The 17455-nt window shown below is 48.6% G+C and overlaps 1 protein-coding gene across 1 annotated transcript in view; it reads left to right on the top strand.

The window, feature by feature from the left end:
* The window catches only part of FGD1 (FYVE, RhoGEF and PH domain containing 1), a 104300-nt gene extending 88177 nt beyond the window's left edge, over nucleotides 1–16123 (top strand). The window contains exons 10-18 of the mRNA XM_060253116.1: nucleotides 2081–2227; nucleotides 2602–2694; nucleotides 3967–4046; nucleotides 6544–6574; nucleotides 7772–7861; nucleotides 8865–8990; nucleotides 10783–10941; nucleotides 13760–13903; nucleotides 15698–16123. Of these exons, the coding sequence (XP_060109099.1) occupies nucleotides 2081–2227; nucleotides 2602–2694; nucleotides 3967–4046; nucleotides 6544–6574; nucleotides 7772–7861; nucleotides 8865–8990; nucleotides 10783–10941; nucleotides 13760–13903; nucleotides 15698–15949 (1122 nt within the window). The 3' untranslated portion in view covers nucleotides 15950–16123. The remainder of the gene's footprint in view (nucleotides 1–2080; nucleotides 2228–2601; nucleotides 2695–3966; nucleotides 4047–6543; nucleotides 6575–7771; nucleotides 7862–8864; nucleotides 8991–10782; nucleotides 10942–13759; nucleotides 13904–15697) is intronic.
* Nucleotides 16124–17455: the final 1332 nt, after the last annotated feature.

The raw sequence follows: 17455 nt of genomic DNA on the forward strand, positions 1-17455 counted from the left end.
GGCACGCCCCCCCCTGATGCAGCCAATCCTCCAAGAGCTTAGAGGGCTCTTCTTACAGGGCCTACTGTAAGCTTCAGGAGGATTGGCTACATCAGGGAGGCGTGTCCTAATATGCAGAAGAGCTCCTGCTAGAATAAGAGCCCTGCAGTTTCCCAGGGAAACCATGGTGGGTTTCTATGCTCCCTCTAAGCTGTAAAGACTTGTGAGCAAAAATTCTACTTTGTGAGCTGCTGGCATTAAAGTGGTGATTGAAGGTAGGACCAGAACCAATGGGTTGAAATTAAATCTGGCTCAACATTAGGAAGAACTTCCTGACTGTTAGAGCAGTTCCTCAGTGGAACAGGCTTCCTTGGAGGTTTTTCAACAGAGGCTAGATGGCCATCTGACAGCAATGCAGATCCTATGAATTTAGGGGGAGGTGTTTGTGCGTTTCCTGCATTGTGCAGGATGTTGGAGTAGATGACTCTGGAGGTCCCTTTCAACTCTATGATTCTGTGACTACATGAATTAATTTGCTCTGGGGCCATTTTTCCTGAGCTAAGACAAAAAGATGTGAGCTGGAGGTTAAAAAATTATGAGCTAGCTCACACTAACTTAGCTTAGAGGGAACACTGGTGGGTTCACAGGGGACTTTCTTCACCCTGTCTGATCCTCAGCACAACCTTATGGGGCTGGTTAGGTCAAGAGAAAGGACAAATTGACTAAAAGTCGCTGCCCTTCACAGCCTAGTGGAGATCGGAAGAAGAAAATTTGGGTTTTATACCTTGCTTTTCTCTACCCTAAGGAGTCTCAAGGTAGCATATGGTAGCCTTATCCTTTCCCCCTGTCCCCTGGATTTCCCCACGCTCCTCCAACCAAACTTTTTTGGCTATATCCCTGTTCCCACAACAGGCTTTTTGTGAGGCAGGTGGGGCTGAGAGAGTTCTGAGTGAACTGTGACTGGCCCAAGGTTCACCCAGCTGGCTGCATGCAGGAGAATGGGGAATCAAACCCAGTTCTCCGCATTAGAGTCCACTGTTCCAACCACTACACCATGCTGAATTGGAACTTGTGATTCTCCAGACTCCATCCAACATCCTACCCAGCAGGCTACAACCCCTAAAATTTTATTGTGCTTTCTTTCTTTCTTTCCCCCGCCCCAAAATACTTGCTTCTGGGTTCCGTTGTTCAAACCTCCTGTGAGAATTTTGCTGAACTCAAGGATTCGACAAACTTTTCCACAAAAAATGGGAAGAAAAATAACCAAAGCATATAAAACGGACAGATGGAAATCTTCATCCAGCCGCTGTGGCCACACAGGAGAAAGTAATTTTAAAATTCTGAGGGGAGCAGTGTTCCCTCTGAGCTGAGTTGGTGTGAGCTAGCTCACAGATTTTTGGCCTCCGGCTCACACATTTTTGTCTTTATCTCAGGAAAAATAGCCCCAGAGCAAACTAATTTGTGCAGGAGCTCACAACTTTGATGCCAGTAGCTCACAAAGTCGAATTTTTGCTCACAAGACTTTATGGCTTAGAGCAGGGGTGGCCAAACTTGCTTAATGTAAGAGCCGCATAGATATAAACACCAGACGCTTGAGAGCCGCAAGACATGAGCGTCGGATGTTTGAGATCCACAAGACAAAGGGGGGGAGGGAGGGAAATAGATTGGGGAGGGAAAGCTAGAAGGAAAGCAACTTTAACTTTAAATGCATTCTCCAAGCTCCCAGCTGGCTTGACTTGGAGAAGTGATCTAAAGAGACAAATGCCTTCCCCAAGCTGGTTGGCGGGCAGTGGGGGCTTCGAGAGCTACGCAATATGTGCAAAAGAGCTGCATGTGGCTTCCGAGCCACAGTTTGGCCAACCCTGGCTTAGAGGGAACGTTGGATGGGAGTCAGGTTTTATGACGACAGTTCTAATTCAAGAAGCATTTGAAGATAGATGCTGAGCTGATATAATTTAGTCCACCTTCCGGTGATGTCAGGGGTGTGTGGCAGATGCAAACGGGTTGCGCTAATGAGCTCTGGCACCTCTTTTTCTATGAAGTGGCCCCTGCTACCCAGCATGCTATTCTCTGTTGAACTGCTGGCTGTCACCCTCTTTAGGAGAGAATGCACTCGTTGCTGAAGGTTTATGAGCTGCTCGGAGGGGAGGAGGACATTGTGAATCCCACCAACGAGCTCATCAAGGAAGGCCACATCCTGAAGCTTTCAGCTAAGAACGGCACCACGCAGGACCGCTACTTGATCCTGGTGAGAGCTGGTAGCAGAAGTTCCCTTTAAAACCTTTCCTAACTCAGGGTGGGAAAGGAATCCTTCCGCTTTGTATGATTTCAATGTCAACTCTCTTTTTTTGGCCACTGTGTGAAACAGAGTGTTGGACTAGATGGGTCATTGGCCTGATCCAGCATGGCTTCTCTTATGTTCTTATGTCTGGAGCTGTGATGTGTCGGTATTCTTGGTGCTTGGGGGGCAACAGTGGGGGGACTTCTGGAGTTCTGGCCCTACTAGAGGATCTCCTGAGGAACCCTGGGTTTTGCCCACTGGGTGACACAGAGTGCTGGACTGGATGGGCCATTGGCCTGAACCAATTTTGCTTCTCTTATGTTCTCCCCCGCTCCTCCCAGTTCAACGATCGTTTGCTGTATTGTGTGCCAAAGCTGCGTCTCATTGGACAGAAGTATGGAGTCCGCGCTAGGATAGACATGGATGGGATGGAGGTAAGTGAAGAGAGAGGGGAACAGGAGATTACCTCCTGGGAGACCTTCGAAAGTGGAACAGCTGGGAGCATATAATAAGTTTGTGGAGGGAGCTAGCCTCGCCCAGAGCTCCTGGTACAATTTCTGGGTGGGGAAAGGGGGTGTGTGAAACCATATGTTTGAGCATGAGGGTGGATATCAGTGCCATAAGGCTCATCTGCGGGTGGTTCACACGTGTGTGACCATCATTTGGTGACTCAGTGCTAAATGAACGTCTGAACCCATGCCACAGAAATGTATACTGTGGCGGAACCGGCCCGATTCTGCCTTCAGACCCGGTCCCGTCTGCTCCCTATGGAGTTGCCAACTCCTGGAGGGAGCTATTTCTCCTCCTGCCCCTTGGGCTCGCTGCCACCACCTGCTCAGTCTAGGGGTTCAGATTGAGAGGAACAGGACTCCCAATCCCCCTCTCCAGCTATGAGGCTAGGCCTCAAGGTCCTCTGCCACCCTGCACTTGGGTTTCACAGAGACCTCAGCACTTCTTTGGGGCACCCCTGGAGGATTGGCACCTTATCCAACTGCATGCCTTCCCCGGGGCCCCCTTCTTAACACAGCGTGGTCTAGAGCGGTTGGGGATCTATGTGTTACAGAGATTGACTGCCAGCATTCAAACAGTAAAAATATATTTATTTAAAAGAGAAAAAGAAAAGAAGAACAAAACAAAAACAGTTGCATTTAAAAAGTTAGCACAGCACCCGCACAGCACACAGCATAACAAAGAAAAGTTGATTATAAACGCATCCTGCTGGCCCTGATCTAAACATGCCCTGCCCTTTTGGATGACTTACTTTATCTTACTGCCTGGAGGCCTCATTTTCCTGAGCAGGCCTCCCCCACAGGCAGGAGCTCACAGGCAAGCAACCTCTCTTCCAGAGCGCCAGCTGCAAACTGAAAAACTCTTCCTCCTAACTCCCATGCAGAGAACAAAAGAACTTCCTGCCTCTCTAGGAGGCTTTCCCCCTAGAGTTGTTGGTTTGGCTCTGGAAGGGAGGGGGGGAGTGAGGGGAAGGCTACAAAGCCTGCTGAGGAGTTTACTGATCCCTGCCAATGAAGCACCACCACTGACTAAAATGGCGTTTCTCCACATATACTAACTGAGGACATATAGAAAATTTGAACAGCAGCGGTTGATCGGCAGTTATTGATTTGTGCACGTTAGTCTTCCCCTGGAGCTATGGATGACCGAATGCATGTGTGAACCAACTCTGGGTCTTCATATTTCCCCTTCTGCAGTTGAAAGAGACCAGCAGCCTCAACGTGCCCCGGACCTTTCTTGTATCAGGGAAGCAGCGATCCCTAGAGCTCCAAGCCAGGTACCTTCAGCAGTCCCGAATACCTCTGTTGGCCCTGATCCAGCAGGAATTCTTGTCGGCTTTTCTTGTCTTCCGTTGCCTCACCCCGGTAGTAACTCTGTTTTCCTCGAATTGCTTCTCTCTGTTTCTCCCAGTCACCTCAGGTTAGGCTATCGGGTATCTGCCTGTCAGAGTCCACCATGAATACCATAGTGTGGTGCACTGTAACAACTGCTGTCGCTTCCTTTAAAAAAAAATCTTTCTTTTGAATTTGCACATAGAAACCTGCATCAAATTCCAATAACATAACAATACCTTCTCAGAAGCAGTATCATGCCTGGGAAAATTATAAGATGCTGATTTCTTTCGGGAGACAGAAAGATGGTATAAATCATACGTTTTTATCAGGGCTTTTTTTTTGTAGCAGGGACTCCTTTGAATATTAGGCTCACACCCCTGATGTAGCCAATCCTCCTGAAGCTTACAGGAGGCCCTGTGAGAAAAGCCCTGTAAGCTCTTGGGGGATTGGCTACCTCAGGGGTGTGTGGCCTAATATGCAAAGGAGCTCCTGCTACCAAAAAAGACCTGGTTTTTATCAAGGTACTCTCCCAAGGGAAAGCAAAAGAGGCTATGAAGGTTTTAAGATGTCACAGAGCCTATTTAATAAAGTCTGTATTGACGTCCTTTTATATATATATATATATATATATATATATATATATATATATATATATATATATATATATATATATATATAAAAGGACGTCAATATATATATATATATGTCTTTAATCTGAGTATCATAGAAATGACTGCCATTTCTCAAGAAAATGACATGTGTCTTTTACTGTCTTTGGTGTCAAGTTGTATTGCTGTTTTAGTGATAGATAAAGGATCTGAGTATTAATGCCTCTTGAGCTTAAGCAGGGCTTTTTATTGTAGCAGAAACTCCTTTGCATATTAAGCCACACGCCCCGATGTAGCCAATCCCCCAAGAGCTTACAGTAGGCCCTGTACGAAGAGCCCTGTAAGCTCTCGGACAATTGGCTCTATCAGGGGGTGTGGCCTAATATGCAAAGGAGTCCCTGCTACAAAAAAAGCCCTGAGCTTAAGGGATACGATGGTTGTGTTGTATCCCAAAAATATCTTCTTCAGCTGTTCCCCAAATCTTCTTTAGTCTTTAGCCTTTGTTTTGTCTTCCCAATGGTGAGATCTTAGTAAGCAATAGAAGAAGGAAAATGGCTCCTTTGAAAGGGGCGGGTAGTTGTGATGTAAACTAAAATTTGAAGAAGGATAGATCCAGGTGGGCAGCCGTGTTGGTCGGAAGTAGTAGAATCAGAACTTTTTTGGTAGAAAAACCCCCCAGCAGGGACTCATTTGCATATTAGGCCACACCCCCTGACATCACTATTGTTTCACACAGGGCTTTTTTGTAAATACACACACATCCTAGGGGGAACTCATTTGCATATTAGGCCACACCCCCTGGTATCAAGCCAACCGGAACAGCGTTCCTGTGTGCTCCTGCTAAAAAAAAAGCCCTGAGTAGAATACAGTTTGAATCCAGTGGCAGTTTTAAGACTGATAAAGTTTTAATCAAGGTCTGAGCTCTTGTGTGTGAGCATGCTTCTTCTTCGTTCCATTGCATCTGAGGAAGTGCATGTACACCCAGAGGCCTGTACACACCTAGAATCAAACTTTGTTGGTCTTAAAGGTGCTGCTGGACTCAAAACTTTGTTGTAAGATTTCCAAAGGCAGTCATCACCCCTCTCAGTTATTTCTGGAGAAGTCAGGGCTGACACAGGAGCGTTAACTTGCCGATTTTCATATCAGTGCGCGTATTTTTTGTTAAATAAATCAGCTTTGACAATATATTTATATTGTGTATGATCCCACAAAATCTATTGCACTGCTATGGTTAGATTCGAATCCAGGACACCTTAGAGACTAACAAGGTTTTTGGGGCATGAAGCTTTCCAGAAATCAAAGCTCCCTTTGTTTGGCATTGTCAGATGTCTGAGAAAAGGAGCTCTGATTCTCAAAAGTTCGCACATCCCCCAAAATCTTTTCAGAATCTGAGGTGCTATGGGACTCAAACTGGCCGCCCTCTGAAAGTGTCTATAGAACAGGGCTGGCCAAACTGGCTCGGGAGTCACATGTGGCTCTTTTACACATATTGTGTGGCTCGCGAAGTCCCCACCACCCTTTCAGTCGGAGAAGGCATTTCTCTTTTTAAATCACATCTCCATGTCAAGTCAGTTGGCGGCTTGGAGAATGTATTTTAAAGTTGCTTTCTTTCCACCTCTCCCTAATACATTTTCTTTCTTTCTTTCTTTCCTTCCTCCCTCCCTCTGACATTAATGTCTTGTGGCTCTCAGACATCTGACATTTATTCTATGTGGTTCTTACGTTTATCATGTTTGGCCACCCCTGCTATAGAGATTCTATTGATGCCTCTCTGAAATGTACTAGTCTGTGTTCTAACCCTAACCTGGGTGAATTCTTTGTCGTCCTTTAGGACTGAAGAGGAGAAGAGAGATTGGATCCAGGTAACTGCCAGTCTTACTCACCCGCCCCTGAATGCAGTCTTTTACCTGCCGTTGTTTCCTGCAATTCCTGTGAAGTCTCCCATTCTTTAACTAGCACTGCAGAATGTAGGATTCTTAGACTAGGCCTCCCAATTGAGAAGAGAGGGCAGCCGGGAGAAAAGAGCAAGAGTTCTGTAGCATCTTAAAGCAGGGGTGTCAGACTCATTTGTTATGAGGGCCGGATCTGATATAAATGAGTTCTTGTTGGGCCAGGCCATGTCGGGCCAGGCCATGTGTATACCTATTTAAGCTTAGGTAGTAGAGATATAAGCTTTAAAAAGGACACAAACACAATTAAATATATATATATATATATATATATATATATATATATATATATATATATATATATATATATATATATATATATATATATATATATATATATATATATAAAACCCTTAAATCATGCTTAAAACATTAGCACTTGTTTTGTCTTAAAGGTGCTTTCTTTTCTCTCTCATGGGATCCAGGGAACTGGGCAAAAGAAGAACTATCTCCTTCCTTCCTTCCTTCCTTCCTTCCTTCCTTCCTTCCTTCCTTCCTTCCTTCCTTCCTTCCTTCCTTCCTTCCTTCCTTCCTTCCTTCCTTCCTTCCTTCCTTCCTTCCTTCCTTCCTTCCTTCCTTCCTTCCTTCCTTCCTTCCTTCCTTCCCCAGGGGACCAAGAGGGGGAAGGAAGAGAGGCTTGGCTCAGTAGCTCTATTGTGCGATTGAGAGAGCCTGGAAAAACAAGCTCTACCATTCCCTCTTCCGATCCAAGTGAGGAGCCTCAGCCAATGGAGAAAATAGAGGTTTTGCTCTGTAGCTCCTATGCGATTGAGCAAGTCTTGCAAAGCAAGCTGTGATGCAGAAGGAAGCAAGCGAGAGGGAGAAGGAAGCAGATGACAGCCGGTTGCTCGGGGGCCTGATAGGAGCCCTCCAGGGGCCTGATTCAGCCCCTGGGCCACATGTTTGACACCCCTGCTATACTCTTGGAGGATTGGCTACATCAGGGAGGTGTGGCCTAATATACAAAGGAGTTCCTGCTACAAAAAAGCCCTGGGGGAAAGTATGGGCATAGGGGTTCCCCACAGCCGTTCATCTTTTTCAGCTTCCCTTTCTCGGTTCAGAGATCTGTTTGTCCGTGGCCACAAATGCCCTGTTTTTACAAACCACCAGGCGATCCAGGCGACAATCCAGAAGCACGAGCAGACTCTGGAGACCTTCAAGCAGCTGATAAGCGAGGACGAAACGCCGCCCAATTCGCCTGTGAGCCACTGCCATGTTTGCGCGTGAATCTCTGCCCTTTGTGCGTGTGTGTGTGTTGGGGGGGGGGGGGAGCTCGCGCTGGCATAAACAGTTTCCAGTTTGTGTTGGAGCTTGGCTGAGCTGAAGGGGTTTTCAGAGTGCTTTGGGATCCTGTTGGATTAAAGGAGAGCGGCCCCATGGTCTTGTGTGTATTGGGGAGTATGCTGTTAAACCAATGTTTTGAAAAATCTGAACAGGCAATCAGATCCCCAGCGGCCAATCAGAAATCACGCTGGGCAAAAGCCCTACTTGGCCCTGCCCACTTTCTAAAAACCCCCGGCAAGGACTGAGAAAGGTGTTACCGTGCTGGGGACCCCTGGCCTAGATAGGGTTGCTAATCCCCGGGGGGGGGGGGCAGGGGATCCCCCGGTTTGGAGGCCCTCCCCCTGCTTCAAACTCATCAGAAAGTGGGGGGAGGGGAGGGGAATGTCTGCTGGGAACTCTGTTATTTCCTATGGAGACATTCCCATAGGAAATAATGGAGAACTGGTGGTATCTGGGGTTCTGGGGGGAGCTGTTTTTTTAGGTAGAGGCACCAAATTTTCAGTATAGCACCCAGGGCCTCTCCCCAAAATGCTCCCCAAGTTTCAAAAAGATTGGACCAGGGGGTCCAATTCTATGAGCCCCAAAAGAAGGTGCCCCTCTCCTTCATTATTTCCTACGGAAGAAAGGCATTTTAAAAGGTGTGCGGTCCCTTTAAATGTGATGGCCAGAACTCCCTTTGGAGTTCAGTTACGCTTGTCACACCCTTGCTCCTGGCTCCACCTCCAGTGTCTCCTGGCTCCACCCCCAAAGTCCCCAGATATTTCTTGAATTGGACTTGGCAACCCTAGGCCTAGACAATTTTTTCTATTTTTTTTTTTAAATAGCTCTCTGTTCTGCACTCTCATAAATGGAATGATGACTCCTGGTGCTTTTAGGTATATATATTTTAACCTCCTTGGGCTTGCTGCTCTGACTGCAGGGGTGTGAGCTGGGACGACGGGCACCCACGCCCATCCGGGAGAAGGAGGTGACCATGTGCATGCAGTGCAAGGAGCCCTTCAACGCCCTCACCAAGCGGAGGCACCATTGCCGGGCTTGCGGCCATGTGAGTGTTTGCTACTCCCATCTGATTTCATAACACCAGGAAGAAAGTCAAGACAGGCATACGATGGCCAAGTGTAGTGTAGGCAGGGTGGTGTGATGCTTAAGAGCGATGGGCTCTAATCTGGATTCCCCAATCCTCTTCCTCCACATGCAGCCAGTTGGGTGACCTTGGGTCAGTTGTAGTTCTCTCAGAGTGAAGGGCAGGGTACCAATCCAAACCTCCTTCTCCTTCTCTGCAAGTACAGAGAGGTCAATGGGGTGTCCTTCCTCCCCCAAAAGTCTCTACTCATAGAACATTAGTTTATTAGTTACAAAGCTAGAAAGATATCTTTGAAAAAGAAGATGAAGATGATATTGGATTTATATCCTGCTCTATATTCTGAATCTCAGAGTCTCAGAGCAACTCACAATTGCCTTTATCTCTCTCCCCCCACACACCCTATGAGGTGGGTGGGGCTGAGAGAGCTCTGACAGAAACTGCCCTTTCAAGGACAGCTCTGCGAGAGTATGGCTGACGCAAGGCCATTCCAGCAGCTGCAAGGGGAGGAGTGGGGAATCAAACACGGTTCTCCCAGATAAGAGTCTTCACCACTACACCAAACTGGCTCTCTCAGAGTGAATGGCAGCTTGGATGGGAGACCAACAAGGAATTCCAGGGCCGCCGCACAGAGCCAGTCAATGGCAAAATATCCTCTGCCCCCTCCTCTGTAATCAACTGGCAATGCAAACTTTGGGAATTTTACTTACAGACCAAGATTGCTAGTCATTTTCTTATTTTTGACTTGGAACTATATCAGAAATTGTTTCAAGAGATGTGGCAAGCAACATGGTGCACTACTTAATGGATAACGACATTCTTGCTATTAATCCTTCATATGAAAAAATAATCATTTTCTGATTACTTATCCCAACCTGCTAATGTAGACCAGGGGTGGCCAGACTGCAGCTTGGGAGCCACATGTGGCTCTTTCACACATATTGTGTGGCTCTTGAAGCCCCCACTGCCCCGTCAGCCAGTTTGGAGAAGGCATTTGTCTCTTTAAATCATTTCTCCAAGCAAAGCTAGCCAGCAGCCTGGAGAATGCATTTAAAGTTAAAGTCGCTTTCTTTCCACCTCTCCCTCCCTCCTCCATTTTCCTGCCTTCCTTTCTTCCTCTCAAACATCTGGCATCTTGTGGCTCTCAAACACCTGATGTTTATTCTGTGTGGCTCTTCTATTAAACAAGTTTGGCCACCCCTGAAGTAGAACCTGGTTACTGAAATGTGAGATTAGATCTCAAATACTTTTTTCTTCCTTCCCCCTAGCCTCCTTTCCCCCTCCTTTTTCTTTTTTTGCTTTGGTTAATGTTTACATGCTCATTTATATTCCTACATAAATATACATTTATGTGCACAGTGTATCCCCATCTGTATATTTCTTTTATGGTTATCACTATTGCTATCTGGATTTGCATATGTTTCAGTATTCAAGGTTAAATAAACTTCTTTCATTTGAAAAAAAAAACATTAAAAATCACCTCTGCCCATCTCATGCCTTGGAAACCCTAAAGGTCATAATGAGTAGGCTGTGACTCAGTGGCCAAATAATAATATAAGCCTGGCTGAATCATTCTCCTTAATGTGTTAATAATATATGTGCAAGGAATGGGTTTATTTCTACATGCGTGCAGCTCCCCACCTGCAGAGTAAAATTGTACAGTCCTTTCCTGGCTTTACCGATTGACTCTGTGCATAGTATAATTTGGCTCTTGTTATGTCCCCACGACTCATCTTCCGTTGCCCGCTCCTTACAGGTGGTCTGTGGAAAATGTTCCGAGTTCCGGGCTCGCCTGGTCTACGACAACAACCGGCCCAACCGGGTCTGCGCCGACTGCTACACGACGCTCCAGGGCTCTCCCGCCAGTCCGGCCCTGCACCCCAATACGCCTCAGCGCCGGAGATCCATTCTGGAGGTGAGGCTGGGGGGATTGACCTGCCCTGCGAAATCCTACGGGGAAAGAAGTCCTTTTCTCCCTTTCTCACAATACGAGAACTCGTGGACATTCAATGAAGTTGCTGAGCAGTCGGGTTAGAACGGATAAAAGGAAGTACGTCTTCATCCAAAGGGTGATTAACACAGAATTCACTGCCACAGGAGGTGGTGGCAGCTACAAGCATAGCCAGCTTCAAGAAGGGGTTGGATAAACATCTGGAGCAGAGGTGCATCAGTGGCTATTAGCCACAGCGTATTGTTGGAACTCTCTGTCTGGGGCAAGTACGGTAATGCTCTGTATTCTTGGTGCTTGGGAGGGGCAACAGTAGGAGTGTCCTGGCCTCACTGGTGGACCTCCTGATGGCACCTAGGTCTTTGGCCACTGAGTGTTGGACTAGATGGGCCATTGGCCTGATCCAACATGGCTTCTCTGATGTCTTCCTGCAGTGGAGAGCATTTGACTTGCAGAAGGATTTCCCTCGGCTTGCCCAGCTTCTGGCATTCTCATGCAGGATCTTTCTGATGTTCCCTATCTTTGTGGTTCTTCCGCTCTTTTCTCCCTTATAGCCTTCTTGGGAAGTTGCACCTTGAAATGAGAGGCTAACTTGCCAACTGAGGAATATGGAGGACCTTGAGAGTGGCTTTCCATAGGCACCGTGCCTCCAGCCTGAGATGTGGAAGAGTTGACAAACGGGGTCCCCAACCCGTTTGAGCATGTGGGCACCTTTGCAATTCTTATGCGGAGTGGTGAACACAGCTACAAAATGGCGGCCACAGGAGGGGGAGCCAATTACAAAATGGCTGCCACAGGAGGCAGGGCTAACCACAAAATGTCAGGGAGTGAAGTTATACATCTCTAATAGTAACAATTCACCATTTCAGACAAAAACGCCATTTAACAGGATGCCTTTTAAATCTGCACAGCCAGTCAGAATCCCTGCTGGGCAAACATCCCACCTAGCCCCTCTCACTTTCTAAAAAAATCTCTACTGTGCCAACATCCCACCTAGCCCCTCACACTTTCTAAAAAATCCCTGCTGGGCGAACATCCCTCCTAGCCCCTCACACTTTCTAAAAAATCCCTGCTGGGCCAACATCCCTCCTAGCCCCTCACACTTTCTAAAAAATCCCTGCTGGGCCAACATCCCTCCTAGCCCCTCACACTTTCTAAAAAATCCCTGCTGGGCGAACATCCCTCCTAGCCCCTCACACTTTCTAAAAAATCCCTGCTGGGCCAACATCCCTCCTAGCCCCTCACACTTTCTAAAAAATCCCTGCTGGGCCACATCCCACCTAGCCCCTCACACTTTCTAAAAGTATTTGGTGAGGGCCATGGTGCCCAGGGGCCCTATGTTAGGGACCCTTGATGTAAAAACTTGCATCACTTGCAGAATTTGTCTTTTGGTGCCCCCTGGTGGTTATTGAAATGTTTTCCAGTTCAGACAACTGAAACCAGACCTTTTGGCCCACTGATTCAGTACTGTCTTGTTCTCCAAGGTCTCAGACCAGGAATGGCTTTAACCGATGGGCAAAAGGGCTGCTTCTTCAGGCCCCATGCTGGAAAGGAGCCAGCTGCCCATGACCCTGCCCCACAGACAGAGGGGGATGGGGTAGCTGGCTCAACAGCAGCCAGATTCCATGTAGGGTTGCCAATCCCCAGTTGGGGACAGGGGATCCCCCGGTTCAGAGGCCCTCCCCCCACTGCAGGGTTATCAGAAAGCGGTGGTGGAGGTGAAAGAAATGTCTGCTGGGCGCTTCATTATACCTTATGGAGATCAATTTTCTTAGGGTATAATAGAGAATTGATCTGTGGGTATCTGGGGCTCTGGGGGGGGGGGTTGTTTTCTGAGATAATGGCACAAAATTTTCCGCATATCATCCGGTGCCTCTCCTCCAAACATCCCCCAAGTTTCAGAAAGATTGGATCAGGGGGTCTAATTTTATGAGCCTCGAAAGAAGGTGCCCCATCCTTCATTGGAAGGAAGGCATTTAAAATGTGTGTGGTCCCTTTCGGTATAATGGCCGGAACTCCGAAGAGAGTTCAGTCGTGGTCGTCACAACCTTGCCTCCGCCTCCATCTGCAAAGTCCCCAGATATTTGTTGAGTCAGACTTGGCAGCCCTGCTTCCATGACAGCAGTATGGGACAAAGCACGCCGTCTAGTGCACAGAACTTGTAAAATGCAGTCTTCTCATCTCACATGTACAGTAATTAATAAAGGTCAAGGTAGTCCCCTGTGCAAGCACCAGTCGATTTCGACTCTGGGGTGACGTTGCTTTCACAACGTTTTCACGGCAGACTTTTGACGGGGTGGTTTGCCCTTGCCTTCCCCAGTCATCTACGCTTCCCCCCCAGCAAGCTGGGGACTCATTTGAGCGACCTCGGAGGAATGGAAGGCTGAGTCAACCTCGAGCTGGCTACCTGACAAACCAGCTTCTGCCGGGATCTAATTCAGGTCATGAGCAGAGGGCTCCGACTGCAGTACTGCAGCTTTACCGCTCTGCGCCACGGGGCTCTTCCTGTAATTACTACCAGTGCTTTTTTTGGGGGTAGAAAAAGCCCAGCAGGAGCTCATTTGCACATGAGGCCACACCGCCCGGCCTGGGAGCACGGGGCTGCTGCATGGCGGGTCGGGGCAACTGGAGCCTTAGCCAGCCAAGGCAGAGCTCTGCTCCTGCGGGCTCTGGCAGAAAAAAAAAGCCCTGATCCCTACACATGTGCCTGTGTAGGTGGGTTGGCTGCCTGTCTTTGACTTGCTCTGCATCTGACCGACCTCTCTTCTTCTCCCCTCTTCCGCAGAAACAGGCTTCCGTGGTGGCAGAGAACAGCGTGATCTGCAGCTTCTTGCACTACATGGAGAAAGGAGGGAAGGCCTGGCACAAGGGCTGGTTTGTCATCCCTGAAAATGAGCCCCTTGTGCTCTACATCTACGGAGCCCCGCAGGTATGGCTGTCGCCGGGGCCGGCTCTTCCACTAGGCAGACTAAGCGCTTGCCTAGGGTGCTGGCCCTAGAGGGGCACCAAATTGGGCGCACCCACCTTTTGTTTACAAAAATTCCTTCCCCTTCCGATCCCCGAATTGTTGCTGTCTTCCCCCCTTGCCTTGCCACTGCTTCTCCCCGCCTCCGATTGCTGCTTCTTCCCTTGTTGCCACTTCTCCCTGTCCCCTTCCCCTCCCCAATCCCTGCTGTCTTCCCCCCATTGCCTTGCCGCCACTTCTCCCCGCTTCCTTCCTCACCTGATCACTGCTGTCTTCCCCTTTGCCATCGCTTCTCCCCACTGCTGGGCTGTGAAGCGGCGGCAGGGAGAGTGGGGACAGGGGAGTGGCGGCGGGGGTGGGGGTGGGGTGGGCGGCAAGGCTGCCTGGGGCGCTGCAGGACCTAGGGCCGGCTCTGTCACCCACCCCCACCCCTCCTCCACATGAAGATTGAAGATAAGAAGATATTGGATTTATATCCCGCCCTCCACTCCGAAGAGTCTCAGAGCGGCTCACAATCTCCTTTACCTTCCTCCCCCACAACAGACACCCTGTGAGGTGGGTGGGGCTGGAGAGGGCTCTCACAGCAGCTGCCCTTTCAAGGACAACCTCTGCCAGAGCTATGGCTGACCCAAGGCCATTCCAGCAGGTGCAAGTGGAGGAGTGGGGAATCAAACCCGATTCTCCCAGATAAGAGTCCACACACTTCACCACTACACCAAACATGGCTTTTACCCTGCATCTTAATTCCTTGCAAATTCCAATCTCCTCTCCCTTGAGTAACTAAGACAGGGGTGGCCAAACTGCGGCTTTTTCACACATGTGTGGCTCTTTCACACATATTGTGTGGCTCTTTACGCCCCCACTGCCCTGTTCGCCAGCTTGGAGAAGGCATTTGTCTTTTTCAATCACTTTTCCAAGCCAAGCTGGCCGGTGGCTTGGAGAATGCATTTAAAAATAATTGCTTTCTTTTCACCTCTGTCCCTTCCCATCTTCCTTTCTTCCTTCCTTCCTTCTCTCAAACATCTGATGTTTATGTGGCCGCCCCTGCTCCAAGGTGCTCATCCAAAAGTGAAAGCCAGCATGGTATCGTGATTAAGTGTGGTGGACTCTACTCTGGAGAACTGGGTTTGACTTCCCACTTCTTCGTGTGAAGCCTGCTGGGGGATCTTAGGCCAGTCATGGTTCTCTCAGCCCCAGCTACCTCACATGGTTGTGGAGAGAGGAAGGGAAGGTGATCGTAAGCTGCCTTGAGACGCCTTTGGTAGAGGAAAGTGGGATATAAAAATAAACTTTTCTTCTTCTCCTTCATCCAATATGGATGTTTATCCATCTGAACTTCTCTGAAATATCTCACTGAGTTGAGTGGGGAGGAGAAGAAGAAGACCATAGAGTTATACCCCACCCTTCTCTCTGAATCAAAGTGGCTCACAATCTCCTTTATCTTCCTCCTCCACAACAGACACCCTGTGAGGTAGGTGGGGCTGAGAGAGCTCTCCCAGAAGCTGCTCTTTCAAGGACAGCTCCCACGAGAGCTATGGCTGACCCAAGACCATTCCAGCAGCTGCAAGTGGAGGAGTGGGGAATCAAACCTGGTTCTTCCAGATTAGAGTCCACGCACTTCACCACTGCACCAAACTGGCTTACAGACAGACTGTAAGGCTTATCCTGGCAGTCGATGTAAACAAGCGCAGCATCTTCAGTCCTGGTCATGCCCTCTGCTTCTGACCACTTAAGTCTTGACTGTCTGTTATCCCACAGGACGTGAAGGCCCAGCGTTCGATGCCTCTGATTGGCTTCGAGGTGAACCTCCCCGAACCCGGGGAGCGGGTGGATCGCCGCCATGCCTTCCGGATCAGCCAGAGCCACCTGTGCTGGTATTTCAGCCCCGAGACCGAGGAGCTACGACAGCGATGGATGGAGGTGCTGAGCCGAGCGGGCCGCGGGGAAGAAGGCAAAGGGCCGCCTTCCATCCTAGAGGCAGACGAAGATACGGAGGCAGAGGCGACCTAACAGCAGAGGCCGGGGAATGAGGAAAGACTTACTCTTGACTGCCCTGGGGCTCGTTCCCCGTTCTCTGACCAGGATACTTGAACGCTTTTGCTCTCTCTCCGGCACTTTCTCCCCTTTGTCAGCATTAACAGTCTGTCATGGGTCCCTTCCTGCCTCTTTCCTGTAGGCTCTGTACTTAGCCACGATACTTCCCAACACCGATAGCTGCAGGAGCCCCGTACCCGTACGGAGATTGCTGGGGGATGATCCCGATTCCCAGCTGCAGCAGGGGGTTAGCAAAATCGCCTTCTGGCTGCTTCCACACGGAAGGAAGGATGCTCCACGCGATTGTTGTCACCACAGCCTGCACAGAGGCGTTAATGATGGAACTTCTATTGATGGGAATCTCCTTTGCGTTTCTCAGTCTCCTTTTCTGGCTTTTCCCTTCCACATTTCCTCTGAAGGAGCTTCATGTTGGGTCTTGGGGCCCCGGTCATTTCAGCTTCTGTGGTGACTCTCTGTCCTTTTTTGTTTGTTTGTTTTGTGCATGCACTATAGTGCTATAATGACTCCAATGCAATTTTCAACTGGAATAGATTGGTGGCAATAGGCCGTTATAGCACTATAGAAAAGCCCTCTGGTGTGGCGCTATAGCAGTTAAGCCATTTTTTAAAAGTCCCCCCAAAACCCCTTTCTGGTGGTGTTTATAGCGTTGCGGCAATGAATGAATTTGAAAGGACTGTAGTGCTATAGCAACTACAGATTTTTTTAAATTAAAACATTCCCTCTGGTGGCATTGTGCGGAGTAGGGGGGGGGTGATGCTGAAAAAATGCTGTCTGTGAGCAGCCGACAGTGGGGGAAATGGTGCTGATGGGGGCCTGGCCTTTGCAGGACGGGAAGATGCACGGCATTCTTTCCACACGCCACACTAACTGCTCAGGCTGCGTTCTTTGCAAACCAACCACGACTTAAACAGGAGTTAAGCCGAAATGGATGGATTAAGGATGTGGAAAATCTGGAATTTGGACAATTGCAGGTTGATATCGTACAAAAGCTCCCCCCTCCCTCTCAAAAAAAAAAGTGCTCCTGTTTGAGTCAAAGTGGAGAAAAGCCTCTGTGTGGAAGCAGCTTCTCTCTCCCCAGGGAAAACGAGATTGAAGAGGGGGATTTTCTTTGCTTCTCTTCTGCTTCTCCTCTCTGTGATCTTCCCCCACCCCCCTCAGCTTTTACAGTATGGACCAAGATCTGTTCTTCCATTCGGTATTGCTTATTTAGCACTTACTGGTCATCTGTTCGCCTCCGTCTTTTGGGAGGGGGAACAGTAGCTGAAAGATCAGCGTGGAAACGGTTCTTCCAGTGGATTCGGAAGAGAGGATTTGGAGGTCCTATATTGACCATGGGATTTTTCTAATGCGGTCCTTCTTCCCGCTGAAGGCTCATCTCATTGTACATCGGATTTAACTCATGGGCTATCTTTTGTGATGACTTGAAACCTCTCTCTCTTTGCAACCAGTACCGGCTTTATG

The sequence above is a fragment of the Heteronotia binoei genome, chromosome 13, assembly GCF_032191835.1.
Source record: "Heteronotia binoei isolate CCM8104 ecotype False Entrance Well chromosome 13, APGP_CSIRO_Hbin_v1, whole genome shotgun sequence".
Taxonomy (NCBI): domain Eukaryota; kingdom Metazoa; phylum Chordata; class Lepidosauria; order Squamata; family Gekkonidae; genus Heteronotia; species Heteronotia binoei.